Below are 23,625 nucleotides of genomic sequence, written 5' to 3'. Positions count from 1 at the left end.
TGATAATTCACTTATATAGATGCAAGCCACACTACTAATTAGATTGCAGTCTCATGCCACAGCATCAGTGTGGTGATACAGAGTACCTAGTTTGATGCTTTTTCAGAGGTTTTCCTTTTGTAACAGTCTGCTCAATAATGTTTGAGGGAATGGTTTGGGAAAGGATTGGTAATTTATCTCCAGTCTGCAATTTGTGATTATAATTTTTCTTAGCTTGTGGCACACTTTTCAGCTTGAAACACAGTTGCAAAAACAGTTTTGTACTTGCAATGGAATTTAATTTGACTTTATGAATGTGTTCCTTTGCTGGACACAATTCTTCTTAGGTGCCAATTTGACCTAGGGGAAAAGAAAATAAAGAATAAAACGTATAGCTCATAATTAAGTCCTCATCTGCTCTCCCATGCTTTGCCCCCTGCTTGCTACAGTAGTTGACTAAATTTACAGAGCTAGAAGCCCAAGACAAACAAATTGATGTTGTTTTGTCTTTGGAAAGAAAACATTTGAGTTTTGAAATAGATATATTTAACAGCAAAAATAAAAAGTGACTTCTTTCAGAATGAATGGTGGTATTATCCTTCCCCATTTATTCATAAGCATCTCTAGTGTGCTCACGACCAGCCTGTCTGAGTGCCTGAAAAAACGGAGACATTTTACACAGCGCCATAAATAAATGTTCCCTTGAGAATGTTGCATGGGGCTGTCTGTAGTGTGTGCTGTGTCATACGCCAGGGCTGCCGCCACACTTCTTCTGCCAGTATTTATTCAACTTGGAGAAAAAGCTCAGTTTAATGTGTATAAAACTGGGACTACCAAAACCAGTGCAATTAGTTCAGATTTGCTGAGATTAACTACTGCTACTTATGGAGGTGGAAAAAGTCTTTGTGGGGCTGACTCTTAATCTGGCTCATGAATCAGAGATTGTGCATTTTAAATGCAATGATCTTTTACTCTTGGTTAAGCTTTCTTATGTTTGTTTTAATGTTATAATATTTCTAACCAAATAATTTCTGATCTGCGTGGTGAAACCTGCTAAAATGCCTAGGGTTAAATCTCATTCGTTGTCTGTTAATTTTAGCACAGCAAAAGCCTTTGGCATTCAGGTCTTATTTATTTTATTGTACACAAATAGTTTACCCACCAGTTCCTTATGCCATGGTCATTATCTACTAACAAATGCTTTTCCTTTTGAGAAATTGCATTCAAGGTGATCATAAAGTTCTATTAGGTGCTGATTGTCCTTGATTGAAAAATAGTTTACTGCTAAAGGAAAGTGAGAACAAATCAGCATTTTGCCTTCAAATTATTTCACTGAAATACAAATTGATTCCTGTATTAAGAATAAAATAGTCAAAAGTGAAATATTATTGTTTCCTCCATGCTGCTGTAGTGGTAAGGTTTGAAATGCTTTTTACAGCTGCATTAGTGAAGATGATTTGTCTGCTGTAGGCATCTTGTATCACTGAGTCATCTTAGATTGATTTTGTAGGACCTGAGACCCACATAACAGAATAGGACAGGATACCTTCATCACCATGACAACTACACTCTGATTCTTGATTAACATGAAACAGAATCTCTCCCAAATTGTAAACTTGGCCCACATCTATTTGCTCTTAGAAGTCTTTTCTGTCACCAGAAAGTTTAAAGTATCAAAAACCCACCTAGATCATCAAATGTGAAATAGAGTAACTCTGACTTTTGGTGGATCTAGCATTTGAAAAGTTCTCAAGGTAAAAGAACCAAACCAACGTTTCATCCAGAATGAGCTGAGAAACTTAGCTGCTTTTTAGATTTGTATTTTTTATTGCTACCTGCATATTTGAAGATTTTTCATCCTGGCTTCCCAAGGCATTGCAATCTTTGGGTTTATTGCACCATACATATGTATATCCAATGACAGTGTGTGCTTTGAAAATATTTTGCTTGCCGTAACTCTCTTAATACTGATTTTTAAAAATCCCTGGGAAGATAGTTAGAGAGCCAAACCCTTCTGAGATTGGCAGCCCTTTCTTCTGTCTAGACTCAAGACATTTGCAGATAATTTGATGGGAGATGGCATTTGTTCTTGCTCTGTAAACATCTTTGAAAGCAAGCTATCACTAGTGGATATATTTTCATGCAGGGGAAGAAAAAGAGCAAGTTATTAAGAGCATGGATGTAATGTTAGCTTATTTTCTCTCATCATGACCACTGATTTTTCCACCCTTGCCAACTTCCAGATAAAATCTTTAAAATTTTAGTTTAATCATGGTGTATATTCATCCTAGATTTATAATTATTCCATACAGATGTTGTGTGTAAGCATTGTGAGATAGTCACAGAAGAAAATATTGCAAAGACTAGGTGACCTTTAAAGGTCCCTTCTAACCCAAACTATTCTATGATTCTGTGATTAAATATTGTGTAATGTCTAATATGTACAGTAAGGGGACTTCCTTGAAGGCCTTTTATGCTTTGGCCCACAGTGTACTTGAGACTCTTGTGAAATACAAGATGATTTTGCTTCCTCTTCTTCATCTCAGTTTCTAGCAGTCACATAAATCCCTGTGATTTACAGCTAAGGGGTTTTGTGCTGAAATAAACTAACATCATCCTCTTATAAGGATGTATTTTGGGAATATGAATAGGAGGGCAAAATGAATGATCACCAAGTGCTGGCTCCAAGGGCAGCCTCAAACTCATCATCTGCTTCTACTGAAATGGCCTGTATACACTGCAGGCCCTCTTGGGAAACCATGTGGATTGGTCTGGTAGTCCTGCAGTTGTGCTTCTTGGAAACGCCTGGCTGCCCCACAGCACACTCCTTCACATCACTTGGCAGTGGAACAAGTCCGTAAAATAGTGAGATAAGTGTCCAAAATCATTGCGTAAGAGTGTTGCTCCGGGGTGATCCACTGGTTTGTCATTATTATCCAATACTGAAAGGTACCTCTTCTTTTTCTTAGCTGTGCAGCTAGAAGTCATGTCAGTAATTGTTAACTATTACAGTAACTAGACATGGACATAATGATTTGAGTTGCCTTTTAAGGTGGTTATTCAACTGGAGGGGTTTGATTTCCATGAGGTAGGCTGCTGTGCTACTGAATAGGTGGGGAAAGATTCATAGTTCGATTAAATGGTTGTAAAGTCTCACTAAACACATGGTTGAAATAAAAGAACGCCTTTGAATGTTCGTTTAATTAAAACATTTCTATTCTTTTGGTAGCCAGAAGTGCAACTTGCAGAAGGCTTTGATGTCTTCATGCCGAAATCTCAGCTGGACTCTATATTATCAAACTATACTCGCTCAGGAAGTCTGCTCTTTAGGAAGCTGGTCTGTGCATTTTTTGATGACAAGACTTTGGCTAACTCTTTACCAAATGGCAAAAGGAAAAGAGGGCTCAATGACAACCGGAAAGGACTAGACCAAAATATTGTGGGTGCAATAAAAGGTATGTTTTTTGCTTTCTTTCCTGTGTGTAATTAGAACATATTCTCGGCTAAAGAGAGTGTAAGGGGATTAGAATTTCTGATGTGTGTTAGGTCTATTAAAATATGCAGTCTTATTTTTATTCCCTTTCATTCACTTGTTTAAAAATAGCTTCTACGGGGACAGCTTGTTTTAATTTTAAGCCAATGATCCTGCTTTCTGAAGTCAGAGGCTCTAAGGTTAGAAACTCCATGTTCATGTAAGAGAATTTATTAATTTTCCAGATACCTGAGATGCAGTGAAATCCTGAAAATGTGCTAACAGCATAACTGATCCTCTTCAACCAAAATTCTGAGGCTTGCACTGCATCTAACTGTGTCTGCTCTCTAAATAGTGGCTGGATTGGGGAGAGATGAAGGAAGATAATACTAGGACTGAGATGAGTTTGATGCTATGAAGAACAGTGGTGGCTCTTCACTTGTGGGATCAGATTTCATAGTTAGCGTGAGAATCCTGTACTGGGTGGTTTTTCTTAGCTCTCTCTGCTTTCTGGCTTCTAAAAAAAATGTGTACCTCCAAACTCTGTCATCTCGATATGTAAAGAGCAAATATTAGGCCAGAGATGCTGGACTGGATCCTATTAATTTGAAATCTGTTGTAATAGGGAGAATACCTACATTACCGAAAGACAGGCTGTGTTGCAATGTAGAGCTTATTTTAGAGGCTTTGACTTGTCCTGAGGTACAGATTGCTAACCTAGGAGACATAACACAGTAAGAACTTCTATAAGTCCATCGGCAGCAAAAGGAGGCAAGGAAACTTTTTCCAAACATCTCTCTGTCCACTTATGGCCCCCTCTCCCCATGCAAGAATGACGTTGACTTACTGGCTTGAGTCCAGTGGAGAGACACCAAAACTTACAGTGCTGAAGCAGGTAAGTGGTGAAGTATGTATGAGAAGTGACATATGAGAGTCTGAAAGAACTGGAGAGAAGATGATTAAAGAGAAATGTTATCGCTGTCCACAACTATCTACTGGGATGGTGCATAGAAGATGAAGTCAGACTGTTCTCAGAGGCACAAGGGGCACTGGACATGTGGAAAATTTCAGCATGATATAAGGAAGAGCTTTTTCCACATATGGGTGATTAGACAATGGCATTAGGGGCTCAGAGCAGCTGCAAGATCTCCATCCTTGGAAATAGTCAAAACTTGACTGGTCACAGTCCAGAGTATCAGAATCTAGTTGGCCATGGTTTGAGCAGCAGGCTGAACATAGACACCTCCAGAAGACCTTTTCAACCTGTGCAGTTCTGCAATAAAGTCTATATTGTGGTGGTGTCATAGTCCTACTACATTCTACAGATTAACTGGCAGATTTTTTCAAAGGTATGCTTAAAATTAGGTTTAAATCAGAAAATTTATATCTTCTTTTCTTGTACTTAATAATATGCAAAAATCAGAAGCTGAATTCAGTCTGTCCATAGCTCATTCTTCCTTAAAAGTTGTAATAAATAAGTTAAATGGAAAAAATGGCAAAAAATTTCAGCAGCACTGTGATAAAGGAAACGTTTTTCAGTAGATGCAGCAGCACTATTGAAACAGCAGTCATCACCCACTACAGAGAGCAATGTTTCTCAGTAGCAAAGCTCATGTTACTGGAGCAAATTCTGAGGTCTAGTTTAACCACTTCACTTGAGTTTGACAGAAGAAAGGCGGGAGCTGTAGTTTCAACAGATAAATTTCATCTGTGATGGTACTGCTAGGTGTTCCCCGTGGTCTTTATTGGCGTCCACGGTGTTGCCCAAATGCTAGTACCTGATCCCTGATAGGGGGGCCCATCCTGAAAAGCTGTGAAGGAATAGGATGCCAGAGACTGACCTCCTTTGGATCTTGACTCAGGCTGATTCCAACAGCACCCTTCCTCCCATCAAAGAGCTGTGCTGTCAGACACTGTGGTTTCATTTATTCCAAGAAATAACTGAGCCAGTGTGAAACCTCCACAAGAACAATATCATGTTGTTTGCTTTGTTACTATTAGGATGTTCCTCTACCATGTGCCCAGATACCCTGGCCCCTTAGTTCCCCTTGTGAGTTACGTCAATCTTTCACTCAGAACTGGGAAGAAAAAAGATGTGGGGGAAAAAAAAAAACAACCACAAAACCCAAGAACAACAACAACAACAAAAAACCCAGAAGTGATTATTTTTGCTTAATGTTGTGACTAGAAATCTAGCAAGCGAAGTCCTTCCCTGCAGAAGTCAATGAACTGTGTTCAGATGTGTGATGTGTCCCTCAGGACCCCTACCAGGACCAATAGGATTTAATAACTTCATCTGAGTGATGCAATTGATTTGCTAGAGGGAGGCATTGCTGTGTAGAGGGAGGCGTTGCTGTCTAGAGGGACCTTGGTAGGCTTGAGGAGTGGGGTCATGTTAACCTCCTGAAGTTTAACTAGGCCATAAGCAAGGTCCTGCACCTGGGGCAGGGCAATCTTTGGTATCAGTACAAACTGGAGGATGAAGGTATTGACAGCAGCTCTGCAGAGAAGGATTTGAGGTTGGTGGTGGATGAAAAGCTGGACATGAGACACCAATGTTCACTCACAGCCCAGGAGGCCAACAGTGTCTTGGGCTGCAGCAGGTCAAAGTAGATGATTCTGCATCTCTACTCCACTGTGATAAGACCTCACCTGGAGTACTGCATCCAGCTCAGGAGTCCTCAGCACCCTGTTAAGGCAGGTCCAGAGGAGGCCACAAAAGTGACCCAAGGCCTGTAGCACCAATTCTGTGAAGAAAGGCTTAGAGAGTTGGTGTTTTTCAGCCTGGAGAAGAGAAGATTCTGGGATGACCTTATTGCAGCCTTTCAATGCTTTATGGGGGCCTATAAAAAGGATGGAAAGAGACATTTTCCCAAAGCCTGTAGTGACAGGGCAAAGGGCAGCAGTTTTAAGCTGGAAGAGGATAGGCTTAGATTGGACATTAGGAAGACTTTTATTTTTAGTGATGAGGGTGTTGGGATGCTGGCACAGGTTGCCCAGAAAAGCTGTGGATGCCCCATCCCTGGAAACATTCACAGTCAGGTTGGACGGGGCTTGGAGCAACCTGATCTAGTGCAAGATGTCCCTCCCCATGGCAGGAGGGTTGGACTAGGTGAGCTTCAAAAGTCCATTTCAGTCAAACCAGTCTATGATCTATAATGGAAGTGGTGTTAGTACCATGCAGCTCAGGGGGACTAGAAAGCGAGGTCCCACTTCTCCTGCTTCCTTCCTATTGCATTCCCATTCCTTTGTGCTCATGTTGGTGTTTCCCTAACCATACATTGAGCAATCAAGGCTATTCTGACTTTGATTCAAGAGAAGAACAAACAAGTTAGAGAAGTAAGTTAGCATATTGGCTCTCCAAGGCTGCCAGATGCTGGCTTCCTGTGCAGGCAACAGCTGACAGTAGCCAAAATTCCCACAGCAGGCACCTGGAATGTGTTGTCTTGGTACTGCTTAATGTCACAGATTTGTTACCAGGCCCTGGTCATAATCAAGAAGTGTGTGTGTGAAGTCAGTAGGAGTATTAAGTCAATGATCAGGTTCCCATTGTGTCAGGTACAGTATGGATTCAAAAGAAAAAGATTATTTCTGCCTTCAGAGAGACATAATTGTTTCAGGTTGGACACTGGCAATGTGGGAAGCCCTTCTCTGGGAAGCCCTCAGGGCTGGTCTGATGTCCTTGCTGCTCTGACTACAGAGGAATTATTGCTAATGCTCTTCATGCAATGGTTTTATGAAGTTGTTAACACAGAAAGAGTTTGGAGTGTGTGATTACTTTCAGTCCCCATGTACTTACCAGCTAGCACTGTTTCAAAAGCCTGTGTATAAAAATACTGCAAGTGTCATTTTATGTTGCATGCTTTTTCATCCCATTTGTGTGACACTTATTCTTAAGGATTACAAATTCCTTCAGCTGGGACCAGTTTTCCTCTCTGTGTTTGCTAGTCATAATTGGACACTGAGCTCCGAGACCTCTGACCAAGACTGCAATAGCAATACCAACAGTAATCTTTTTTTTTCTATTTCTGCTTTTGTTTATTTTTTTGCACATCTCTCAGCTGTGTGATGAAAATCAATTACATCAGTTTCACTCCATTTATAGTTTTGTATTTTTGGTATAACGTTGCTAAGTTTGCTGTAAATATGGAATTAAAGGTAACATTTACCCTCTATGTGCCATTTTTGCTAAATATAAAACTGGACCTTTCTTTTCCTTTATTTTTTTTCCCCCAAAAGGGCTTTTTTTTTTTCAATAGCTATATAAACATTCTGATTTGACAGTATGAGAACTGTAGAGATTTTCACAGTGGTAGGTTGTCTATTTTTCATCAGTTTGCCTGCAGCCTTGGAAACCTGACCAAGAAGCCACCAAATGACCAGATCTTCAGCTCTCCACTCATATCATATGGGAGGCAGCATTTAGAATTGCCTGCCATATCTGGAGACTCAGTTCAAAATGTGCTATTTTTCTGTGAGGGTTTTGTGTGAAATTCCTGAGCAGAAGATACCAGGTGTAGACCATTTCCCTGGGATAGGCTTTTATAAGTAGTAACTGTGGTATTTCTGTGGTATTCACACACACAAATGTCTTCTGAATGATAGACTTGTGAAATGCTGGGTTGGGCTCTGTTCTCACATCCTAGATTTGGCCATTTAAATGCTTTTTTGATGAGTGGATTATTTGATGTATTTTATTTATAATCCTCTCCAGTCTCCTCCATTCTAGTGGCACATTTCAAAAAGATGGTGTCTTTTTATTTCAGTCTTTACAGAAAAATACTGCACTGCTAACCATGTGGATAAACTTCCTGGTCCTAGGGACTGGGTCCAGATTCTTCAGGATCAAATTAAACTTGCAAGAAGACGATTAAAAAGAGGCTCAGGTATGTATAAAAAAAATACAAGGAACAACATGTGAGTGTAAGATTAAAAGCTTAGAGGCTTTGTGTCCACAGCAGTGTTTTTTCTTGTTGACTGTAGAATTCTATGTGTTCACTGTGAAAATTAGACCTCTGAGATTGTAGCAGGTTTCTGTGTACAGTGTTTCTTTATGTTTGATATGGTAGCTGTCTTTGCAGCCAAGTTAACTTTGAGTCTTTCTCACATGTTGCCTTTAACCCTTTTCCATTAGCGCCCAAACTCTTCCTCCCAGTGTTTGGTGAAATATGAGTCCCAAACTAGCTGATCCACCCAGGATTACAGGTGGAAGTCTTTTAATTCTGAGTTATTTGGTCTGACAAGCCATTCACTGTACTGTTCAGACATAACCCAAGTGACCTTTCCCTCTAAACTATGTGTCTGGAAGGAAAGATGATTTTCTCACATTCCCTGTGAAACAATCAACATCACTGTAACAAAAAACCCAACAGCCACCCTGGTTGTGCCAGCAAGGTTCTGCAATACATGGGAGGGGGCTTGCCAGCACTGAGTAACAGATAATGTAAGTAGGGTTTTGCAGCAAAGCTACTCAACTTGGGCTGGGACAGCCTGCATATTTGGGGATGGAACCAACCTGTGGTGAAGGCTCAGCACCAAGCTTTCACCCCAGCAGCAGGCAGCTGGTGAGCTCTCAGCTCCAGCAATGTGCAGTCTCAAATCCCCAGTAGAATTTGTGGGAAAGCAATATCACTGATTAGGAGACGTGTAATTAATGTCTAAACCTTAACTAGTTTCTCTATCATACAAGGGAGCTTTCATACAAGGGGGCTTTCATACGAGGCTTCACTTACTCTTCCTCATGCTAGTCTTTTCTTAAGGCTCTCTCGTGGTTGTATTTCTTGCCTATCTTTCCCCTGGAGCATCTGACACCATTGTCTGAGGTACATCACTTGTGCCAACGTCCTTAAACATGGTCCTTCACTGTTACCATATTTAGTTGCCTGCCTTTTTCCCCTCTTGCCTTCTGCCCATCACCACAATTAAATGCCTGTTAGCATTGGTGGGTTGATGGGATGGGAAATCTGATGGCTCCATAGGGGATGCTGGTGGTCCCTGTGGCTATGGGATGGTGAGTGAGACCACAGAAAATGCCCTCACCGGCTCCTTGTCTCAGCAAACATTCTCTGTCCAGAGCTGTGTCTCTGAAACACATAGGTGCTTAGACTGGCACCTGAAATCGTTCTCCATAATGTTGTTGGTGCTAGGAGGGAAAAGCATGAGACTGAGGAAAATTAGAAACACACAGAGGCGGAAATAACACAGGGGAAGGAAAAAAGGGCAGATTATTCAGTAGCATAAGCTCCCCTGACTACAGAAGCAAACCGGCCCTAGCCTTAAAAAGGGTTTCTTGTGTGTATTGGGGGAGGGAAGAGAGAGTGATACAAGATAATCTTGTTAAAGACAGTGTCAGATTACTGGTGGTGTACAACAAGGGCTGCTTTCTGCCCCTTTCAAGGCTGTCTGCCCTCCCCCGAGATAGGAGGGTGGAAGTGGGATGCCAGGCTTCAATAAGGTGATGAGTGCAGTGCAGGGATGTGGGGAGCAGAGGGTCCTTGGGCTGTCTGCAGAAGATCCCTCAGGAAAGAGGATTGACCTAATTTTGTTTTGATTTTTATTTTCTTTCATCCTTTTTTATTTGCTTTTCTTCGTGCCTCTGCAGGATATTAATTAAAATGACAATGACATTCAGCTTTTGCCTCTCAAATGGGGACACTTCCATCTCTGGTCCTTTCTCAGAATGGGAAAATACAAGCAGAGGATATTATCTCTAGCCTAGCAAGACTGTGCAAAAATAAGTGAGGTTGAGTGTAGTGTGACTGAATAAGATAGGCTCCAATATCTGTCTCTGCCTGGAGAGAGAAGGTAACTGGTTAACTGTTATGTGGATGAGTGGTGAGCAATACCTAGCAGCTCCTGGGGTTTACTTGCTGAAAAAAGTGCACTTCTCTACCCTAAACTGGTAGAGAAGCTTTTCATTTGTGTTGTTTTGTTTACTGGCCATTTCCTGAAGTGCACAGGCAGACATGCTTTTTTCAATTTATCAGGGGTGATTGAACACACCTCTGTGACCATCTGCACCTTAACATCTCCACTGCTGGCCTAAGGTAACCCAACCTGACCATGCACTGGAGCAAATCAGAAGTTTCCAAAGCCTTTGTGACAGCAAAGCAGTAGATAGCAGCAGAGTGGCAGGACCAGACAGCTGTCTGGTTGTAGTAACATATTCACCTTGTTGAAATAAGATTTGTTAGTACTTCTATGTCACAACTGTGAGCTTCTGATATGAGGGATGGAGAGCTGGTCAGATGACAGCTCCATCTACTCTCCTACTTTGATTCCAACTATGGCTGTTAGCAAATGCCTGGGGAGGTCTGCAGAACTGAGGGAAGGATGTTGCAGTGTTTGCTAATACAGTCTCACAGCCCTCAGCAGCTTCATCCTTGGTTGTGTGGCAACTATGCACTTAATTATTCATTGTGAAGCCATACCAAAATTGTTGAAACTGTGTGTAACCTTCAGAGACCAAACAGGAGGTGAGGGCAAGTATGGAAGGAGGTTTGATCTTCTATCAGAATAAAGTGTCCCAGGACTCCGTGTTACAAAACTTAGCTTTTAGCATTCTGAAAACTACGTAAATCAGAGACACTGAGATGTGGACTCCTTTTGATTCCAGAAGAGCTTTTGAGCTCTTCCAGTCCTCCTATGGCCAGTGGAGCATAGGCTGAGCCCTCCCAAGTGAGTGTTATCATGTCCATACTCTCAGGTCAAGTCATTCTCTTTTAGTTTTGTCTCCATTTGCTTACTGAAACATGGACTATGTTTGCAGCTATAGACCAAGGTACCCAAAGAACAAATCTGCTAATTTCACCCCAGACCTTCTGAGCCAGCATTCTCCTTGCTGCCTGATCACACCAATTTATCTACATTGGTTGCTAGTTTGTTGTAATGAGTAGGCTTTATGTGGAGAAAGCTTAAGGTGATCCTTTCATTTTACAGAAGCCACAAGACAACTTCTTAGTCACCACTGAGCAGGACTAAATTTTAACAGCAGAAGTATTTAAAAGAGAAGGGGCAGGCTTTCCATCCTGCTTGCCTTCCCCTGAGCCATTTAGTACATCCTCTGATTAGTTTTTAATTTCAAACCAGGCATTAAGATACTGCATTCATGAGCAGCCCTCTCTGCTTTATCCTGTGAAACATTATTTCAGCCTGATAATGTAAATCCTGCCTTAGCTTTCAGTGATGTTAATAATTTCAGAGAATTCTAGTATGTGAGTGGGGTGGATCTGCTTTTCTATACCTGTTCTTACAGAGTGTGCTCTTCTGAATGTTTCCAACTTAAATGAAATCATGATTGCTGGATCATAGATGCTGTCCAGCTGTCCAGCTTCAACCTTATTTATTGTGTTTGACTCATCTCCTAGAATTAGGGACAGAAAAGCTGCCAACCTGGAAAGCTAATGAAAAACAAAACCAAAACCAACCAAACAACAAAAAACTCCCAACAACAACAACAAAACACTTTAAAATTATGCTTTCTAGAAAATAGTTCCCCTGTGTAGATTTTGAAAGGTTCTTATCCTAAGCCACATAAAAATTCATTTAAGTTCTGAATCAGTGACAATATTTTTCATATCTGGATTTTTTAAAAAATAAATTTATTTTGCTTTGATTTTTTCTTAGTTCTTTCAGATGATTGCTGAGATCTGAGACTTAGGTAGGGTTTTTTTACATTTGTTAGATCTGAGAATAAAGCTGTCACTGACATTAAATTTTTATTGGCTTTGTTCAGTCTTTTCAAAATTTCACAAGTTGGCTGTCACAAAGGGGAGAAGAGATTGTGAGGTTAATGTTACAAACAGATGTTATAATTAAAATTAAAGAGTATGATAATATTCTTGAGCCTCAACTGCTGGTCCCATTTCATGGCAACAGCACAGCATACTGGGGCACAGCTTCATAGTACCAGATCTGTCTTCTCCCAGCTCAGAAGTTGAACCCTTTTGGTCTGGGATGGGCTGTGAAGTAGCCCTGGAAGGGAAGAAGTCAAAGGATAATGCATGTGCATAGGTTTCCTCTCTTAAAGCAGCACGAATTGCAATGCAGATTGCCTTGTAATTTGCAGCAGTGGGTTTCCCATGGCATGGTCTTTTCACCTTGCAAAAGTGAATACGGGTAGGTGGCTGGTGGCTTGCCTGTGGCAGCACAGAAAGAGAGAGTCGACCATTAGCATAGAGATCTTAGAACAGGTGAAATCAGAAGGAGCTGACTTGCTGTTCATGTCACCTCGGTGCCAGTCATAGCATCCAAGCCTTTTGATTACTAAACTCTCCATCCATTAATAAGCAGTAGGTCAGGGGTCACACATCTCTCACAGTAAGTTCTTCCTCCCTTTTTATGTTTTGAAGAGCCTGTAAGCCATTATTCTCTAGCAGCTGTCCATTGCACAGACAGGAAAGCTGATACTGTGTGAGTAATGCTCCCGAAGTACGTGGGGCGAGAGCTGCTCATGCGAAGTCATAACCTTGTGTGTAACCTGGAAGCTTTTGATTGCCCTGCTCCATAAAGGAAAATACAGCAGTGTTAGAAAACATGTTGATTTTTTTTCAAGCAGGATTAAATAAATTACATGCCATGATACTTCAGCCTTGAATTGTTGTTTACAATTAACTTTACTTTGTTGTTTACCAGTGTAAAATAGTGGGAACAAAGGAAGAACAAATACTTAACTCTTCTCCTACATCCTTGTTCAAAATGCTGCTTCTGGTTTTGGGTTTTTTTTGCTTTCTATTTCTCTTCATCCTTCCCATTTCCCTGATCTCTATTTTTGATGCAGTATCTACAGGTTGATTTTCTGCTTAGTAATAAATATAGGGCCAGGAAGGATGTAGGATGTAGTCCAATATGTGGTATGGTGCTTTTGTGGCTGGTATCTTAGAGACAGCAATATTAACATGAGTAACTGCTGCCTTATCTTCCCAGCCCTAAGCATACATGTACAAGGAGCAAACCATCAGGTGTACACTTAGCAGACAAACACATACCTCAGAAGCTAAACAGTTTGGGGGAGGACTTCTAAAGAAACAACTGCCAGGGTTGTTTTGCAGGAGCTACTGACTTCTCCCTAAGCAAAGGACAGAAAAGAGGCTCTGAATTCCCACAGTAGGAATTCCTACTTGCCTTGTCTTGCAAGCTGGCTCAAGACAAGTAGAGTTTGGCTGGCAGTCTCGGGTGTGGTTGTCAAAGACAAACCTTCTTTCCTGCTTGGAATGACATGTGAGAACTGATGGTTTACATCCATGTTAGGAGGTCAAGGTGTTTCTCATGCCTTTGTGACATGTTGAGCTGCAGTTATACATCCAGTTTCATAAAACAAATTCAGGCAGCTCCTGGGCATCTGCTGTGCCTCCCTTTCTGGCAGTGCCACAAGCATTCATGTGGTGATGTTGTCAGTTTTTGACTGGCTGTGATTGTACAGCCAGTTTTTAACTGGCTGTGACCATACAGACTTTCGTGCTGGCATGAGGAATGGGACAGGAACAATTGGTGAAGAGCTCATCTATCTGTCTTGTGCCAGATTAAAATGGATAGGTAACTTTGCTACCTTCAAAACTGATTCTGCAAAGTTGGAGAACTCAAGTCCTTGTTCTCTGAAAGTGAGATGATTTCTAGTTTCTGTTTGTTTCTGTGTTACTGCCTTCCTCTGAGTTCAGTTTGGGGTAGGTATAAGAAGAGTAGTTAGGCAGAAAGGTAAGTGCATCTCTAGAGCTACTTTATGAGTCATTGCTGAGATTTCCAGAAAACCTATTATTTGAATGGGCAGCCTGGGTGGTACCAACCCTGGTGTCAACAGAGGAAAGACTTTCCAGACCATTGCTAGTGCTCAGATCCACCTATCCCATTTTCATAGCTTGGATCCCTTCAACCCAAGGGGCCAGTTACAGCTCTCTCTCTTGTATGCTGAGTGGCTGTGCTGCAGAATTACTTGGTGCAGGTGGTTCTTCATAACATAGCTAGAAATTTGCCTCAGACAGTCACTTCAGATTATTTAATCTGTGTATATCCTGTTAGCTGTTTCTCAGCTGCTTTTTTCACTGCGCTGTCTCCTCCCTTGTGCATCCAATCACAGAATCATAGAATCATTTGGGTTGGAAAAGACCTCCAAGTTCAAGTCCAGCATTCAGCCTAACACCACCATGGCCACCAAACCATGTCCCAAAATGCCATGCCCACATGTTTTTTGAACACCTCCAGGAACGGTGACTCCACACCTTCCTGGACAACCTATTCCAATGCCTGACCACTCAGTCCTTTCATTGCTGGGAGTCCAGTCCATATTCAAACCAGCTTTTGAGCCCCTCCAATCTACTGAGCGCCCCCCCCCCCCTTCCTTCAAAAACTCAACATTCTCACATAAGTTGTATCAAGGACTTAATTTATTTCTGCTCAGTGTGTCACATTCTCAGAGCAGAAAACAGTGCTGATTCAAGACAGTCACTTGCAGGTCTATGTTGTGTACTTGTCAGGGCTCTCCATTTAAACCCTCTGTGGCAGGAAAGCTGCTTAGTACTAGGAGGGTTGGTTTGCTTCTGTTTTCTTTAGTTCAGTTCATTTTGCAGAACTGAGTTGAGGGCTAAAACTAAACTGACGTCCTTGCATGTGTTGGAGAGAGCAGCCTCATGGCCAAGGGTTGATGGATCTAAATTAGGAAACTTATGTGGATTAGGATCTGAATTAGTTCTCCATACACAACAACTCAACATCCTCATGTATAGAGCCATGATAAAGATGAGGAGTTACCGTTGTTTTAGATGGAAGCTGAACTAAGTTGCTTAGAGCATCTCTATCCTTCCTCAGATTTGATCCCTATAGGTATTGTGGAATGAAGTGAGTAGATGTACATCCATTTACAGTGTAAGGGGTTGATCCTTTATGACCACACCTAGTTTGCTCTCAAAGATCTCATAGTGTTTTAAAGGCCTTAAATGTCATGCTGCAGCACCAAAAGGCAAAAGCAATAGCATTTGGAATACAGTTTGAGTAGGTTAGGCACTGATTTCCTGTTACAATGCCTGTAACTTACTCAGGGTTCACATACACACCCCAGGTTCTACAGTCTAACAAGTCCCTGCACATCTGCTGAGCCAAATTAGCTATCTTTATCCATTCCCCTTGGCCTGTGGCAAATAAGAGATGAACAAATTAGGCTTTTAGCCTTCCTTCACCGTGGGCTAAATGAAGTCAAATGCTCTTGTGTAAGCTGTGGGTTGAAAGCATGTGTGTGTACATCCACTGTAAACACCTGGGTATCCGCCTGGTTACAGGGCTGTTAATTATGCCAGGTGCTCACCTGCATCTTTGCAGACATTCTGCCCTAGTAAAACTGTCCTCCACAAAATGAGCTTGCCCATGGTCACAGGATGTTTAGGAGCAGAATTGGGAATATTCATTCTTCCCCTGTAGGCATCAGATGATGGCAGTTGTTGGAGGGTGGAGTAGTAGCCAGAGAGGATCCTTCCTCCAAGCACGGCAGGGGACATTTCTTATGTGATTTTATCAGATGATCACAACTTGTTTTATCATCCATGGAGAGAGCTCAATGGAGAGCTACGAGGATGATTTAGGGACTTGAACATCTCTCCTATGAAGAAAGACTGAGAGAACTGGGTCTGCTTAGTCTTGAGAAGGCTGAGAGGGCATCTTACTAATATCTATAAACATCTGAGGGGTGGGTATCAAGATGAAGGTGACAGTCCATTTTTGGTGGTGCCCAGTGATAAGACAAGAAACAATGGGTACAAGGTAGAACACAGGAAGGTCCATCTCAACATGAGGAGACAATTCTTTCTGGTGAGGGAGCACTGGAACAGGCTGACCAGAGAGGTTGTGGAGTCTCTTTCTCTGGAGACTTTCCAGACCCCCCTGGTTGCATTGCTGGGTAGCCTGCCCTAGGTGATGCTGCTGTGGTAGGGGGGTTTGGACTCGATGATCTCTGGAGGTCCCTACAACCCCTAACATTCTGTAATTCAATGGTCTGGATATCATGACACCATAAAAAGACAAACTGTTACTCCATCCCATTGCTGGCACAACTGCTTAATACCCAACTTCTTCTGAGTTTGTGTTTTTATGATATGACCTTTTCCTTCAAGCATTGAGTTTTTAACTGAGCAAATTGCAGCTGAAGAAAGTAGATAGAAAATGCAAAATCACTCTACCAGTCTGTGGCTTTTTAATCACATTCCTGTATTCAGTAAAAGTAATGAGATTTCTTGTTTATATTTGTAATCAGCAGAGGCAACTGACTGTGATGAGAAGCCGGACATTTCTCTACTACAAACAGGTAAAATGCATTAAAATTTTTATCAGGTTCACTTGTGTGTTTGTTTATTTAAGTCACAGAAGCAGGTTTCAATAATCCTGGTATGCCATATACAGTAAGGTAATTGTACACAGGAGGCCCCAGCTACCTTGAGTTTTGAATGGCCTGTATTAAAAAAACAAATGCATCAGAATATTACAATTTCCTCTCTCTATTTCATATTAATAAACCCTCAAGGTTCGTGGTGACAGCTAAGCTAATAAGGCCAGTAAGTTACTCTTCTTATGGCAGACAGGGACTTGCACTCATCCCTGGTATTTATGGTGGGTTTTTCAAATCTTAATGGAGTTACTGGTGGGCACAAACACTGCAATTTGTGTTGTATTGTCCATTTAGTTGTCCCAGGAATTAGCAATAACATTTTGGGTTCACAGGAGGATTGCAAAGATATTTATATGCTAGCTAAGTGTTGTTTTACGTTTTCTTGAAGTGCAGCTATCCTCCCTTAAAAGCCTGAGAGTTGCTAAACAGCAGCTCTGCAGCTGCATGGAGTGGGAAATCAGAATTTTGCATGTGGTTGCACATGGTGCTGATATCAAGACAGGCTGAGACTGAAATTTGAAGTACCCTCTCATGAAGAATCAGACCATCAATAGGTGCCTAGATAGTAGGAGCTGAGCTGCCATCTCTGGAAATTCAGTGGGGCCAGAACCTGGGGAAATGGTCATTTCCCTGCATTACAGAGTCATTTCTCTGCCATTTCACCAAGATACTGCCTGTTATCACCAAAGCCAAATTAATTGGAGGGAAGATCTTGAGTAAAGAAATAGGGTCATGGATTATGGTGCATTTTTATCCTATTTCTAAGGTGTGACAACAAAAGGTGGTTGGAGACAATGCTATAGCTGTGAAGAGCAGGACAGGGCTGATACTGGGTTGCTGAATGCATGGGTCAGTACCTGGAGGCTATGGGGTAGACAACAGAACATTGTACCACTACAGCATCTGTGTCTTGTGTGTGAGAGCTTCCTGATCTCTCTCGCATAAGGGCTGGAGCAGGAGCTTTCACAAACCGCTGCTGTGTGCCGGAGCAGCAGCTGCCAGCCGTGGAGCGCTGTCGGCTGAAATCCCACTGTCAGAGCACGTGCAGTTACTAAGGAATAGGACCAGCGAAGCAGTTGGGAGGACAAGCAGCTATAGTCTTGTTCTGGCATGGACCCAGTGGGGGCTGGGAGCACATGCTGCCTGGGAGCTGCTGTGCTGCTTTCTTGGCCAGCCACTCAATAATATTTCAGGGTACGGTTGCGATAATAGATGCAGGAAGCTCTGGTTTGAAAGGTCTCTTCCAAGTGACATCCTGTTCGTTTCCTTTATCAGGGAGGGAAGCGATTCTGTTGCAAGAGGACCCTAATAAAGGTTACTAATGTGACATAGTGTTATCTTTTCATTGCTCTGGTAATTGTTTTAAGGAGCAGAATGACTGGATTGCTGTGCTTTTCTTTGAGCACAGTTTCTGTAGTCACTGCTTGCGTTGTACATCATTGATGGAAATGAGTGCACTAAGATGGTTGTGGTAGAGAAGACAGCTCCCTTTCTACCCCACAGCAGGTCACCATTGGGGTCTTCTTCTCTGTACACCTTTGAGCATCCAGACGTGCAGGTTTTGAGCTGAACAGTGCTGTCTGTGGAAGGGCACATAAATAAGCCAGGCTGTAGTTTGCACTGGTGGGGGAGGTGATGCTTACAGGCTGTGAGCCAACTGCTTGACTCACACCCACTATTATATGTGTGCGAGTGCCTCTTTCTAGTATGTATCCATGTAATATCATACTGTTCTTGGAAGCAAATGATTTAAAGTGATATACAGACAATATAATGACAGTAATTATGACAGAGAGCCAAAATACAGATGCTTTCTATCCAGGAGTGTAGCAAAAGAGATGGAATGTCACTTTCACAGAGATCTTTCCCTGTCTTAATACAGCTGGTTTTATAAAGGGGTGTTACTGACATGTTCTTTGAAGAGAGCCTTTGTGTGATTTATTCAGCTATCTTCTGTTTAGTTTGAAGAATCTTTGGGAAAGAGTCTCTCTGACTGTGTGTTTGTACAGTACCTGACATGATGGGCCTTGGCTGCAGACGACAGCTAATATCAGATAAATCATGTCCTCAAGTTGTGCCAGGAGAGGTTTAGATTGGATGTTAGGAAAAGTTTCTTGACCGAAGGAATCACCAAGCCCTGGAACAGGCTGCCCAGGGAAGTGGTGGAATCACCATCCCTGGAGTTATTTAAAAGATGTGCAGATGTGGTGCTTAGGGACATGGTTTAATGGTGGACTTGGCAGTGTTAGGTTGACTGTTGGACTCAATGATCTTAAGAGTCTTTTCCAACCTAAATAACTCTACAGGTCAGTGATCAGTGGTTAACCTGGCATGTTGCTAGAGTCAAACCAGACTGAACTGGATTGCTTAGATGGGGGGGAGTCAATCTTGCAGAAGAGTGGGTAGGGGAAAAAGGTGGAGTACAGAAATTCTCTCTGACAGACATCAGATGTCTGGTCTCCTGGTCTCCAAGAATTGAACAAAGTTGTGAAGCAGATGCACCCAGAGTGAATGAATTGAATCAACAGTAAGTGCTTGTGCCAAAAAAAAAATAATGGAAACCTCACACACATTTAATCCTTCTTTCCTGCTCACACAGTGACACCAGTGACATTATGAACAAGATCTGGGTATATGTGGACTAGCCCTGCTGAAATGCCTCAAACTGTGCATTTTCAGATTATATCCTATGACTTACACTTCATTTGAGACACTTCAATCAGAAGCGTGGATGCTCTCAGCTCTCTTCATCATTGGTGGAAAAGAGGTCTGCTTCCAGAGAGAAAGTGGGAGCAGCTAAGGTTGTGTTACGGGATTGTCTCTCCTTTGCTGCCAGCAGGAATGGGCTCTGAGTGCAGTTAATTGGTATAGGTGCCTACAGCCAGGTTTGAACCTGTTCTGTGCTCACGTTCAGCAAGTCCTGGGCTTTGAGGAGAGCAGGAGGTGTTTTATTTTCAAAACCCTCTCTTAGAAGTCAAAAGCCTTGTAAAAAAAAATGGAGCTGGTACATCCTCATAAAACTAAGGAAGACTTTTTTTTTTTCCCAATTATATTTTAGCACCTCTGAGCAGAAATCATGTTCCCAATTTAAAATCACCCTCAACACCAAGAGGGCCTTTGCCTTAAAAGCTGTTGATTGAAGGGTGTTTAAAGTAAATTGGAAGACCCATGGCAGTTAAACGAGCTGGTGCATTGACAGATAAATCTTGAGGAAGTGCTAGAATAACTGTCTCTGACAAATGTTACCAAAGCTCAGGTCTTCCACAGTTCTAGCTTTTGCATGTACAAAAACCTGAAAGCTATGTCCAGACCTGAGCTGAAACAGATCAGACAGCTTCAGGGCTAATTGCTGTGGACTAAGTGGAAAGACTGATTAGTTTGATAGAGGAACCTGGAAGGTATGAGGGAGATCTTTATCAGGACAAAGATGTGACAGCTCTTAGAGGCTTTCTGCAGGAGTTGGTGTTGCAGAAGCCTCATAGAATCATAGCATGTTAGGGGTTGGATGGGACCTCTAGAGATCATCGAGTCGAAAACCCCTGCCAGAGCAGGACTACCTAGGGCAGACTGCACAGGAATGCATCCAGGTGGATTTTGAAAGTCTCCAGAGGAGACTCCAGAACCTTTTTGGGCAGCCTGTTCCAGTGCTCTGTCACCCTCACAGTAAAGAAGTTTCTCCTCTTGTCATCTTAATTTGGTCTACAATTGACTTGAAGCATCTGGACTTTGAATTTTAAAAGAAAAACAAAAGAATGGCATAACCGTTACGTTCTGCATATGGAAACAAATGTAAGCCAGCTGTAACACCCTTTTCTTGACTCCTCATTTTGAAAATTGAGTTTGAAAGATATGTGCAGCCCAGAACCATGAGAGAGCCCTCCTTATACCATAGTTGGGCTGTGAGTTTGTGTGGTTTATCCACACCGGGGTTAATTTCAAGATGAGAAAGAATTTTCATATTGCTAAAAGGCAGTGAAACAGTAATATCCAAATCCTCAGGTCCAGGGGTGATACAGCTTTGTGAAAAGATGAGAGCAATCTCTTGGTAAAGAAACAGATGATAAGAAAACAGGAACAATCCAATTCTATATAGGTTGTCTCCTTTTCTCTTGGAATACAATATCAAGAAAATGAAACTTAAAAAAAAAAAAAACCTTTTCGAAACCTTAACTCTAAATCCTTTATTGTAGTATAAATCTTTATCCTTCCAGTTCATGATTGTATGTATCTTCCCTTTTCATTGGGTTGTATTTGCCTCTCAGGCTGATTGATGTCTGTCTCCTATTTGCCCTGTGTTCTCGTAATTCTTCTGTCCCTCTTCCATTGTTCTGTTTAGAAAAAGCCCATTCTTAAAGTGCTTTTAAAGACAGGATATAAGCATACTGTGCACCTTTTTTATATTTGTATATATTATTCTATATGCATTTAGACTGCTGTGGAGTGGTGATTTTTTAATTTTTTTTTCCAAAGATCCCAAAGTCCATACTTGAGGTTTAAAATTCATGTGGTGCTTTTCTCACTCCTTCAGAACTGTAACTTCAAAGGGGTAAGCAGCACAGTGCAGTTTGTGCTGAAGTCTAACGCAATGCTTTACATCTGAAGTGGGGTGTATGATGTGTTGTGTGAAAAAACTTGGCTGGCAAATTCTGTACTCAAAAAGAAAAAAATCTATTTTCTTTTCTTTAGCCCATTGAGCTCTGCTCTAGTTGGAATTCAGCATCCACTGCCTACATTTAGCCCCATCACAAATTAAAGTTAGAACTCAAATACTTTTTTTTTTCCAAATTACTAATTTCTTAAATTTTTAGAGTTTTTTAAACTGATTTTTTTTCCCCTCAAACTCTTTCTTCCTTCAGGTAACCTCTTCGACACCACAACAGATCATCTGATAGACACAAACCCAGATTTTTCAGTTTGAATTTCACATCTTTCATCAGTGTTCTTAGCGGGTAGGACCATCCTCTCCTTTCAATAACATTCTCTGAAGACCGGCATGAAAATTTCAGCATACCACAAGATGTGGACATCCGTAATGTTTTCCCTTCAACTTCCTGTTGTTCCATGCATTTTCCATATAACTTCAAATAATGAAACCACCAGATTGCTTCACTGTTCTTCATCTTAATTAAAAGATGATTTCCCTCTGTATCCAATGCATTATTTAATTAGCTGGGTATCCACTCAGAACACATCCTCTTGCCTTTGGTTTTCATCCATGATTGTATTTTTCCAGGTGATTGTATGCTTGCCAGCAGTGTTTCATTGCAAGACATGCAGAGGTGAATACACACAGCTGGGTGACTCTTCCTGTCCCTGGGGATTTGGGTGGCATCTCTGTCCATCATGCAACCCAGGGGCTTGATGAGCATTTGACTCAGTAAAGCTCTTTGCTTCTGCAGAACCACTTTTCTTTTCTGGCTACTGTGGAACCAATGACCAATTGTATGCAGCTGTGATTAAAAAGACCGTGCTGGATTTAGCAGGAAATAAAGCAGGATTCCTCCCAGCAGTGCCCTTATAGCAAGGAGAGGCAATTCCTCAAACAATTTCCCCTACATGGTCCTAATGGGGATGGCTTTTGAGAATCTTGGTAGTGCAGATTGCTGGAGGTGGTCATTCTCCCCTCACTTTTCCCCTCCAGCTTGCCCTTACCACCTCAATCTCAAAACGTATTAGTTTGCTGATTTCCAGGAAGAGGGTCTGCACATTGTGATTTTTCAACTGCTGCCCTTGGCGACAATATTCACCTATTTTAAAATAAAAAAGTCACCTTTTGACTGGCACTCTATTGGTATCTCAGCAGTTAAGATGACTGAATCGATCAAGAAATTGCACTACCCTCTTAGACACTGAAAGGGTCGGTCCTTTCAGGTCAGGGCTAAAGTAGAATTGTACACGGCTCTCCATGCAAACCTTCACTTCTGCACCTTTCATCAGCACTAAATTCACTTTAAAAATGTTGGGGAAAAGTCTAGAAGGTCTTACATGCAACATCTATCCATCACCAGGTAGTTTCCTGCAATTCGAGGGAGAGCTTGCTAGAGCATTTACTATTGTGTTTACTTTCCCTGTGTATATTGTAGGTACATCTTTTGGGTTTTTTTTGGAAACTGTTTGACCTCTGAGTGTCTCAACAGAAGTGCTATTACAGAATGGGATGGTTTTAAAAATATTTAATCTCTTTTTTAACAATCTTAAAGCCTGTTTACCAGATGTCACTGAATGCCCACAAATAACACCGAAGTCAATGGGAGTGGTTTGTTCTCTCAGCACCTGAGAAAGCAGGCTCCCAACCCCTCCCTGCCCACCTACCATGGACTTTTAGGAATGACCATGTTCTCTCTGAAACTTTGGAAACTGTGGACTAGATTGCATATGCACTGCAAACCTTAATATTTGAGTCTTTCCTTCCTTTGTGGCTTGGAGTCTCCTGCGTTGGGCAGGGGGCACCAGTCTGTTGTGTCCGTGTTGTAACCCTTCAGCAACGGAATCAGCGTTTTGTAAATTCGGAAGATTGCATTTGTGTTTACTTACCGTGACTACTGTTCAGACTTTCTTCAGAAATCTTTTTATAGGGTTTATTAGAGAGAAGAAGAAGAAAAAAAAAATCATTCCATATTTAGGTAAAAATGTCTCAATCTTCTGTATATATGTTTTATTAATATGTAAATATTTAGATATTTTTAAATTACTATGTTCTTAATAAAGCAACAAGGGACTAGTTGTGAAATGGTGTATAACATTGTGTTGTGTTATCGAGCTCTGGGAAACCCTCTTTGTCAGTTCAGAAAAGAAAACCTACAATAAA

The 23,625-nt window shown here is 41.6% G+C and overlaps 1 protein-coding gene across 1 annotated transcript in view; it reads left to right on the top strand.

The window, feature by feature from the left end:
- Nucleotides 1–22,906, top strand: part of BEND7 (BEN domain containing 7) — a 49,356-nt gene extending 26,450 nt beyond the window's left edge. The window contains exons 6-9 of the mRNA XM_054399439.1: nt 3,209–3,434; nt 8,218–8,337; nt 16,686–16,736; nt 21,674–22,906. Coding sequence (XP_054255414.1) covers nt 3,209–3,434; nt 8,218–8,337; nt 16,686–16,736; nt 21,674–21,735 — 459 coding nt within the window. The 3' untranslated portion in view covers nt 21,736–22,906. The remainder of the gene's footprint in view (nt 1–3,208; nt 3,435–8,217; nt 8,338–16,685; nt 16,737–21,673) is intronic.
- The last annotated feature ends 719 nt before the right edge of the window (nt 22,907–23,625 follow it).

This window comes from Indicator indicator, chromosome 3 (genome assembly GCF_027791375.1).
Source record: "Indicator indicator isolate 239-I01 chromosome 3, UM_Iind_1.1, whole genome shotgun sequence".
Taxonomy (NCBI): Eukaryota; Metazoa; Chordata; class Aves; order Piciformes; family Indicatoridae; genus Indicator; species Indicator indicator.
Note: the sequence above shows the minus strand (reverse complement) of the source record. Positions and strands in the feature narration are given on the sequence as shown.